Source organism: Triticum urartu, chromosome 1A (genome assembly GCF_056163025.1).
Source record: "Triticum urartu cultivar PI428250 chromosome 1A, HENAU_Tu73, whole genome shotgun sequence".
NCBI classification, from domain to species: Eukaryota; Viridiplantae; Streptophyta; class Magnoliopsida; order Poales; family Poaceae; genus Triticum; species Triticum urartu.
Genome location: NC_141873.1, coordinates 131,542,996 through 131,552,621, shown reverse-complemented (window position 1 = coordinate 131,552,621; position 9,626 = coordinate 131,542,996). Strand labels below are relative to the sequence as shown.

The following is a 9,626-nucleotide window of genomic DNA, read 5'->3' as shown; positions in this document are numbered from 1 at the left end:
GGGTTTCATCCGGGATTTCAAAGGGGAAGATACTTTTATTGGTAGAGGTAGCTAGGAGAGTCCAAATGAGGAGCGGTTTTCGGCTACGCGATCATGATCGAACGGCCGAGAGGATGGAGGGGGTTTGGATGGGTTTTGGGCCACTTTGGAGGGGTGTTGGGCTGCAACACACACGAGGCCTTTATGGTTCCTCGGTTAACCGTTGGAGTATCAAACGGACTCCAAATGGTACGAAACTTGACAGGCGGTCTACCGGTGGTGTACCAAGGCCACATGGCAAATCTCGGTCCAATCCAAGAACGTTTAACACTCGCACACGAAAAGAGGCAAAAGGGGACGCCGGAGGACACAGGAGTGTCGGATCGCAAAACGGACAACGGGGAAATGCTCAGATGCATGAGACGAACACATATACAAATGCGACGCACATGATGACGTGATATGAAATGCATGACATGGACAAAATGCAAAACGAAGACAAAACCCAACCACGAGGGAATATCATAACTTAGAGCCGAAAATGGCAAGAGTTGGAATACAAATATGATAAGTTACATCCGAGGCGTTACAGTATGCCAGGAACTCACAATGTCATCAACGTGTTGCAGTGCTCCACTGTCTTTGCCAAGCTTGTTGAAGGTCATTCTCCTCTAGTGAACTTCGAGGTTAATGGGCGGCACTACAACAAGCAGTACTACCTAGCTGATGGCATCTATCCGAGATGGTCTATATTTGTGAAGACTATCTCAAACGTTGTGCCAGAAGGCAAGAAGCCCCACTTTGCCAAGGTGCAGGAGGCTTGTAGGAAGGATGTTGAGCGGGCATTTGACGTGCTCCAATCTTGATTTGATGTTGTCCGGTACCCTGCTAAGACCTGGTCGAAAGATCAAATATGGGATATCATGACTTGCTGTGTCATCTTACACAACATGATCATCAAGAGCGAGCAGGAGATCCTCTAGCCGAAGTTGATCACCAGCTACCGGCAACCTGGACTGCCTACCTCAGTATGAGTCAGGAGATCCGAGACCCACATGTGCATCACCAACTGCAGCAAGATCTGACGGAGCACCTATGGAGGATCAAGGACGACGCCTAGCTCGACGTGTGATGATTTTTTATTTGTTGAACTATATAATTTGTATTGAACTATTTGATTTTCTGTGATGAAAAAAATATTTCCCATATGGGGCCTTTATTCGCCGAAAGTGAGCCGAAAACCGAGCCAATATCAACGCCTGGGGGCGACGGCTGGATGCCCAACCGCCCCCCCAGCGCCAATTGTACCGCTGGCTCGCCCTCAGGCGGCGATTTTTATGCCTCCTGAGGGGTCTAACGGCTAGAGATGCTCTAATTAAAGAACGGCTAGAAGTTTTGCCTTCGTCAGCATAATAAAATACACGAGCTAGAGAGTCAAAAAGATCCAACAACCAGCTAGAACGGTTGAACTAGATAGTCAGATAACAATATCGTTCATACAACATAGATTTCATCAAAAGGATAATGCACCCTGACGGAAGGATCAGACACGACTGGTAACTAAGACAATAAGACTGTTCCTGCAAAAAAAAAATTTAAACTGTTTGTTTTAGCTCAAAGTTACGCATGTGTGATGGTAATTCTTTGGCCTTCAATGCAAATCCTTTCAAACCGTTGCAGGCGTGTTACATTTCTTCGCTAATTTTGATCCGGAAAAAAACAAATGCCAACACATGATAACAAACAGACCAACAGCTTAAGGAGGAACAATAACTGCGATGAATAGAGAATTTGCAAGTGTTGCCAGGTGCATTGCTCTGGCAGTCAAGATTATTCTGGGTGCTCAAGCATTCTATCAGTATAGCAAACACAAACCTTGAATCGAATTAAGAGAAACAGGTAGAGGGCAAACATGCTAATATGAAAAATCAGTCACTCATCATCAATTTTAGACTTGCAATCGTCAAAAATTGCTGTCGCAAACTCATAGCTGGAGCTTTGGAAGGTATGATTCACTTGCTCTCCACGTCGTACAGTTCCGATCTGAAAAACATCAATGAGAACCACATAAGCTTATGTTCGTGAAGAAACTATATCTCCGAACTTGCGGACATGAACAAACCCATTTCATAAAACGTGGCAAAGGCTCTGACAAATTTGAGAAAAAAAGCACTGCATTTCCATATAAGGAATAAGAGATTAACATGTCCGTTAAAGTGGCCAACTATTTTTTCCAATGCTATGTTTGGAAGTGGTTCAAAAAAATCAAAGCATCAGCAAACATCAGGGATTGGATTTGTGCATGATCAAATAACCCAATGCAGTCGAGGTAACTACCAGCAACACCATGGCAGACAAGTTTGCACAAGCAATAACCACAAGAAGGCTGAAGGCGCCTTTTCCAGACACAAACAAATTCAATAAACATTATATGCTAATAACCATGACCACCACTATAGCTTAACAGCAAAATTCTTCTTTCAGATGCATGGTATATTGGAGACTCTGAGACCAAAATTAGCACGTAGAACTACATATGGAGCATTTCATAACAAGAGCATGGATTAGGAAAGTGCACACAGTCCATCAGTAACATCACTCGTACTACAATATATATCCATTTGCATCAAATCAAAAGTAACAAAAATGACAGGTAAGTCGTGGACTCATCCACCCATGTCTTAACATGGATCATGTGAACATAGCTCTTCGCCAAATACATTACACGGCTAACCTATAATACCACATCAAACAATGTTAAGCTTTCATGCAATCAAGGATAACGGTTTATTTCACTTGACGTGCCATGAGAGTTCCGATGTGTACCACTGTTACCTTTTGAACAGCAGCCATGAAACTACACATAACATCATACACTAACATAACTTGGAAGAAGGCATAACAAAAGCCAACCATGATCCTATCAAGCAAACTATAACAGAAGATTATCGAGCTCATGTTCCATTAGAGAAATCATGCTTCATGTGCTCAGTCGGTCATGGTTGGTTCATCGAATCACATCCCTTTCAGTTAAGATGAAGGCAACCTAAAAATTTGCACTGTGCACCATGTATCTTCTAAGTTTTTTTTCTCTTATAATCATGGTCAAGGAACTATAAATATCTTCTCTGTTTTTTCTCTTCTTCAATAATCGCGGTCAAAGTAATACAAATATTATGTATATGGTGCCCACAATGTGGTTTCTCACAAGCACCAGACAGGCTGAAAATCAAAAGATGATACTACAACCGACAGATGCAGATACGTGCAGCATTTTTATTTTTATTTTGAATTTGCCGGCAGCATTTTATATTGAAGGAAGCAGAGAATAACACATTACATAGCTATCCTAGGCTTATGTACTACACTACATGTGGTTGAACACTATAACAGCTTCCATGTCATATCCTCACAACATTACAGCCTCTCCTAGTGGTCTCACCGATACAATTATGCATTGACATACATACATCATGTAGTCGAAGTGACAGCCTCCTAATAGTACATATCGAGTAGCTAACAAAACCAGCAAGAGATCCTCACTGCAGCTGGCAGTGCTCACCTATCATAGATAAATAATAATCACAGCTAGGACAAGTGAATAATATACGGACAGAGGACGTACATGAGGTAGGTGCCATGCACGAATGCGCCGGCGAGTACGCCGTAGAAGAGGCGGTCCCTCCACACCGGGTTATGCCGCAGCCCGATCCTGACTGTTTCTCACGCACGGGCAGACAACCCTAGTTAGCAAAAAATACGACCCGAACGAGGAATTACGGCACGGGAATGCAGGGACGGGGACGAGGGATGCGTACTGAGGGGCAAAACGGGGGCGTAGATGAGCGGGAGCAGCATCAGCACCGGCGGCTTCCTCTGCGGCGGCGGCGGGCGCCTCGCCGACGGATCGCTGCTCCGAGACGACACGGGTACATGAGATCGACCGGTGAGCGGCGCTGGACTGGCGATCAAGAGACATAGACTGGGAATGCGGGTACTTACTCGAATTCCGAGGAGGAGGAGGACGCCATGATCGGGGGGCGGAGAAGGATCGAATCGAGCCGGAGGGGAAGCGGGTTTTGCTTCCTGTGTTCACCGCTGCTGGTTTTGGGAGTCCGCGGTTTCTAATGGCGCCGGCCGTGGCATAGAGTTATTTCGTTACCGCAGCATCGGTCACGTAAACGAAGTGTACGTTTTCCAGCTGCGTTTACATTTCAAGAGGTCGTGCACAGGCGGGCTCGGCGCTTCGGTTTTGCAGCTAGACCTCCTCACCAGCTTAGATCGGGAGCGGCGGCGATGATGCTGAGGGCGCGGCGAGCGGCGGGGCCGCTTCTCCGCCTCGCCGACGCAGGCGCCGCTGGCGAGAGGATTTGCGGCGGCGCGCAGCCCTCTCGCGCGGTGTTCACCCGTGGATTCCTGGATTTCTTCAAGGTAGGCGCTCCGGTTTGCTCTCTACGCCCCCCTGCTACTCCCTGCGAGTGCAATCCATTAGAGGCTTTATTTAGTCATTCGGTTTTCTCGTGATGTTGGGATAAACGGATGATCAGACGTGGAGCAAGGAGACCGCCGAGGATGCGGAGAAGAAGGCAAAGGCAAAGGCCAGGCTGTAAGGCTCTTCTCCTCACATCATTCCTACTGGTTATATTGCTCTGCTGTATGAGTGCATTGTGTGGTTGTTTAGTTCTGAGCCTCTGATTGATTGGTCTAGTGCAGTACTGATGAGATGAGCAGGGGGTACTTCCAGGACATCTCCGAGATCCGTAAGAACGCCGGCAAGGTATAAATGGCATCTATAATTTGGTACTCCGTTATGTTAATTGAATAGTAAGCAGTAACTGTTGGTGACGTTGGATGATGGGAGATTTGGATCCTCACATTGTGACTGAAATGGTGTAGATTGCGGTGGCGAGTAAGACCATTATCCCAGAGGTCGCTGCTGTGAAGTTCCCTAATCTTGCTTTGGAGTCCCCTGCTGGCAGAGCATTGCAACTGCCGCTTGTTGCGTCTCCTATGCTAGACGGTAGTCATGGGGCTGGTGGTACAGTGCCGGTGGTTCCTGATGCGGCACTGGTGTGCCTTTCGTTTCGTGCAAGCTCGCAGGTATGAGTGGCTGCAGCATATTCGGTGCTGTACTGCTACATATTCCATACTTACATATGTAAATATTTAATTAAAAGTTTCTTTGGAAGTTAGAACACTGTCGGAAATAACTGTATTAACTGCTTCAACTATTTCCCAAGATTTATTAGAAGTTTACGGTGACTTTAAAGTTAGCACATGTCTTTTAGTTGCAGTCAAGCATCTCCAAAGAAAATACAAAAAGAAAAAAGCAAATGATGCCAGACAGGGGTGCGTGGAAGCTTGCTATCGATGTGCCAGAACCATGAGTTGGTTGCGAGATCTTATGGGTTTCACCTCTAGCCTACCCCAACTTGTTTGGGGCTAAAAGCTTTGTTGTTGTTGTTGTTGTTGTTGTTGTTGTTGATGCCAGGTGCATAGCATTCATGTTTTCGCTTTTCACTTGTCAGATGCAAATTAGAAGGATAAATACTGTCAGATGTTATACATTCAACGTGGTATTTAGAAAATAACCAATTAAGCGATTTTGTCTGTCTCTGCTTATGATTTAACGAGTTTAGTGGTAGATGAGCTCATATATCCTGAGAACATTTTAGCTCAACTATAATTCACTAGAGCCTCTAGCATTTCCTGAGCCAAGCCAGGTTTAAGCTTATCCAGAAAGGGTGTAGCTCCAGCCCACCTGGGACTGCCAAACTAAAACAAGTTGAAATGATGAGTGACGCGTTTCCCTTTTCTACGGCTATGGTCATGTTTCCTGGGCTCTGTTTGTGTATACTAATCCACCATTGATCCAAAATCCAAAATATGTTTCTTTTGAATACCTTTGTTTCGAGTAGTATTGATAATTACTGGTTAGTAGATATAGTTCATTTTGTTGTCAGGAACTATAGTTTGTAGGTAATAAGATAACTATGACTGAGCTTAATGCAGTATGGAAATCACACCATTCAGCTCCTTTGTGGAATATTTCCAAAAGTTGCATCCATTTGTCTTGCATATATTCATTACATACACCACCAAACGGATGTAGAAATAAGAGGATGTGCCAACAAAAATCCACTGTTATGTGCAAGGTCACCACTCACCAAGCTGCAAAAATGTGTAGCCTCACATTTCTCTCTGTTACATGTATTCATTGTTAGAAATTACCATGTGAAGTTCACAAAATACAGATGGCAACATTAAGTTACTCGTAGTTGAATCATGGGCAGGTGCACAAAAACAAGTAACATATGCATTAACGCAAATTCATCGATGGTTAAGTCATTACCCACAAGTATAGAATTCTTACTTGCCATACTGAGCTCTGGTTTCATTTTTTACATTGCCAACTTCGATATATGCTCTTCAAGGAGGGATGTCCAATGGAGTGGCTCAGTAGCTGATTAGAGTTTTTTTGTCAACAGAAAATGGCAGAGTCGTGGAGCTTACCCTTTCTTGATGCATTTGGTGCTAATGGAAAAGTTGAAGCGTACGAGGTATTCTTACGTAATTATTCTCAGTTTGTTACACAGTGTGAAGTATGTTTGTGATGTAAAGCCATGCAAATTACCATTTACCCTTTTTTTTCAATCTACATGAGATGGTGCTTTATTTGTTTTTCTAGAACTTCCATCAAATGTGTATGTAACACCTTGTGAATTGAGCGAAATTATTCATCCTTTCCTTTGGAATGGTCTTGAACAGCAAGTATGTCATTTCTCTTTTTGTCTGTCTAAGTGTGTGGACATATGTTATATCATTTGTAATGTTCATTACTTTACTTCCTTTATTGTGATTTGGTCTCTATTTTCTGGAGTTAGATGCGCTCATGTAGTCATTTTACATTCTTGCATCATGGTGTCTGTTAGAAGACTTGTCTTGACTCGTCATTTGAAAATAAGTATTGATGGTATATAATTCTTTGGCGATAATTAAGTTAAGAGCTTCTGATGGGCTGAGGAAAAATGCCTTACATCATGCCAGGCTGCTAGCTGAAAGGAAAACACTATGTTCCAGGTCTCATTTATAGATTCATGGCTGTTATCATCAAGTCCTGTGAGGCGTGCATTCCTGAAGACAATGAGGAAATCGGACAATCCACAAAGACATGCCGTCTATGCCTTTGGAGACCACTATGACTTTAGGAAGGAGCTTCAAATTGTAAACCTTCTTACCGGGTAATGTTTCCCTCCCCTTTAGGCTTTCAGTAAACTAGAAGCAGAGGTTCTGGTTATGACAAGGTTGTTCAATTCTGGTACTGCAGGTACATATACCTGGTTGATCGCCTGGGTAGGATAAGATGGCAGGGCTTTGGAGCTGCGACGCAGGAAGAGTTGTCATCGCTAACAGCATGTGCCTCCATCTTGTTAGATGAGAAATGAAATTAAAAGGCTTCTTAAACATTGGCCATTTTAGGGTGGAGAAATTTTGTTTGGTCGTGGTTTCTAGGCTGTTTCGCCCCTTTTCCCCCCTTTTTTCCTGCACGAGGGACAGTTTTTTCTCTGACAGATAACACATACTATATGGATTGGCTTGTTTTCTGCAATCCAAGTCGCATAATAATGTATTAATGTAACAGAATGAATTCTCAGCATGGATTGGATGCACCAGAAATAATTGAACTGAAATACTAGCCTTCTTAGATCAAATAGTGAAGTTGCTTGGATATAGCATGTCCTGCATTGAGGGCGATATCAAACTTGTATAACTTTTGACTATTAAAATATTTAAAATTATTCAGATCTGTAATGTGACTATTATTTTCGGATTTGTTATGAAAAGAACTTGCATACTATTTTTTTGTGACGTATACATATTAAAAGTTTTGATCAAATGTCTATGTTGGAGATCGTGTCAATTAAAGCCTATCGTCAAACTTGGTTCTTATTTATTTATGGGAAAAAAACATCTGCGGCAGGATAGTTTTCTACTCGTTGGCTCGTCAGCACACTAGCTACTCGCACGAGCCTGGCAACCTGGTGCCGGCGCCGATGTCCCCTCCCGACGTCGATCGCACCACGCCATACCCCATGGCGACGAGGACCAGCACATGTAACATCTCCTCTTCTCCACCGAGCTCCCATGCTCGACCACCTCCACGGCCCACCTCTCTCTCCCAGGGCCAAGCTCATCACAGCCCCTATCACCATTTGGAAGATGTCAATTATTTGGCTGAAGATGGTGGCAAAAACATCTCCGGCGAGGTTGCCAGGAGCATCAGGACTCAGTTACGCTTTTGTTGTATCATTTTGGTCCTGGTTGCATAAAGGGAGGACCATGCTAAATTTTTTATTTTCTTTGGGGTCCATTGTGCAGTATTGTACCTCTTACGATCACGTTGCCCCTTAATAGCGATGAGGTATTAGCAGATTTTTCTGTGTACGCACACGATTCGTGGTTGTCTCGCCCCCCCTGACCCCTGTGCCTTTCGTAGCCCATGTACATACTTGCAGGCAGCAGGTCAAAGCTCATGTATTATTCATTGCAGCAGGTAGCAGGTTAAAGGCCCAACTATTAGAAGATGAAAAAGAAAAGAATAACAGCCCAGCGTGAAACATAAGGACCCAGGCTCACGCATGTACACGGTAGTTTCCTTTGGTCCCTTGTTTCCAATCTGCTAGTTCCTGGCTTCTTGCGATCCGAAAAACCTACTCGCTGCCGCCGCCGCCGCCGCTGCTTAGTAGATCATCTACCGTCCAGAAGGGAAGGCGACGGGCAAGCGCCGTTGCGCCGATCCACAGGCACATTCCGGCCGGCCGACATCGATCAAACGAGGAAAAAGGGTTAGTTTATTTTTTAGGATTAGATGAGTTTGTGTCTTATGATGTACTCGTAGAACTACATACAAGGAAAACTAATTCGAAAATTTTCGATTCTCTAATTGTGTTTTTATAGTCATGAAGATGAAGAGAGATGAATCAATTCATAATTTTTTTATGCCAATTGGTTATTTTTTGTTTTTCTTATGCCAATTGGTTCAAGCTGTCAGCCATGTAAACATGATGCAAATGAAACGATCTGCAACCTAGCCAAAAGAACAACCCTAGTCCTCCTAAAGGTGATTATCAGCCTGATTATTGGTTTAGCCAGCATGAAATGAATTAGGGGAAGCACTATCACAAGGAGCTAGCATAGACCTAAAGATGCATGACTCCCTCTCTGCCTCCATATGGTACGACCCCTCTCATCAACTTCAATATTTTAATTTATTTTGTCTAACATGAATGATCGTCGATTGATGGACATGAAAATCAGATTGGAATCAATTATTCGTAGTACAGCATACCAAATTTTGCTATATAAATTTAATACAAAATGAAGTTGTCTTGTCGAAGATGGACAATTTGGTAGTCTTCTTCTACTGTTTACATCAATGAAAACCTGCTTTCAGTTTTGGCCTTTTATACAGTCTGAATATTTTTTGGCTGGGTCGAAGCTCATCAGTATCTAAGAGCTCAAGTTAGGAACTCGCCCCCCCCCCCCCCTATACCAAATTCTTGGCTCCGTCCCTGTACCAAGCTTTGGGGTATGTTGCGAATTGAGAGCTCGCCGGTCTAGATTCTTTGAGGTGAACTCGCCCAAGT

General features: G+C 43.7%; 2 protein-coding genes across 3 annotated transcripts; one reads left to right on the top strand and one right to left on the bottom strand.

Moving 5' to 3' along the window:
• Positions 1–1,735: 1,735 nt before the first annotated feature.
• LOC125551426 (SH3/FCH domain protein) lies at positions 1,736–4,140 on the bottom strand. The gene is made up of 4 exons (XM_048714676.2): positions 3,982–4,140; positions 3,798–3,889; positions 3,605–3,695; positions 1,736–2,022 (listed from the first exon to the last, which is right to left on the bottom strand). Exons 1-4 carry the CDS (start codon positions 4,008–4,010, stop codon positions 1,992–1,994), a joined length of 243 nt encoding a protein of 80 aa, XP_048570633.1. The 5' UTR covers positions 4,011–4,140; the 3' UTR covers positions 1,736–1,991.
• A 26-nt stretch (positions 4,141–4,166) lies between these two features.
• On the top strand, positions 4,167–7,786 carry LOC125551422 (ATPase complex subunit). Of its 2 annotated transcripts, none has more exons than XM_048714670.2 (7): positions 4,167–4,410; positions 4,527–4,585; positions 4,693–4,756; positions 4,876–5,079; positions 6,468–6,539; positions 7,060–7,220; positions 7,307–7,786. In XM_048714670.2, exons 1-7 carry the CDS (start codon positions 4,276–4,278, stop codon positions 7,422–7,424), a joined length of 813 nt encoding a protein of 270 aa, XP_048570627.2. In that variant the 5' UTR covers positions 4,167–4,275; the 3' UTR covers positions 7,425–7,786. The 2 variants fall into 2 exon arrangements, with proteins under 2 accessions (XP_048570627.2, XP_048570628.2); XM_048714671.2 differs by having other exon boundaries at positions 4,247–4,410; positions 4,688–4,756.
• Positions 7,787–9,626: the final 1,840 nt, after the last annotated feature.

Excerpts from the sequence above, each read along its gene's own strand:
- LOC125551426 (XM_048714676.2), bottom strand. The coding sequence starts at position 4,010 with ATGGCGTCCTCCTCCTCCTCGGAATTCGA. Across the intron at positions 3,696-3,797 it reads CGCCCCCGTTTTGCCCCTCA|TCAGGATCGGGCTGCGGCAT; the intron begins GTACGCATCCCT and ends CGTGAGAAACAG. Across the intron at positions 2,023-3,604 it reads GTGCATGGCACCTACCTCAT|ATCGGAACTGTACGACGTGG; the intron begins GTACGTCCTCTG and ends GATGTTTTTCAG.
- LOC125551422 (XM_048714670.2), top strand. The coding sequence starts at position 4,276 with ATGATGCTGAGGGCGCGGCGAGCGGCGGGGCCGCTTCTCCGCCTCGCC. Across the intron at positions 4,411-4,526 it reads GATTCCTGGATTTCTTCAAG|ACGTGGAGCAAGGAGACCGC; the intron begins GTAGGCGCTCCG and ends ACGGATGATCAG. Across the intron at positions 4,586-4,692 it reads GCAAAGGCAAAGGCCAGGCT|TACTGATGAGATGAGCAGGG; the intron begins GTAAGGCTCTTC and ends GGTCTAGTGCAG.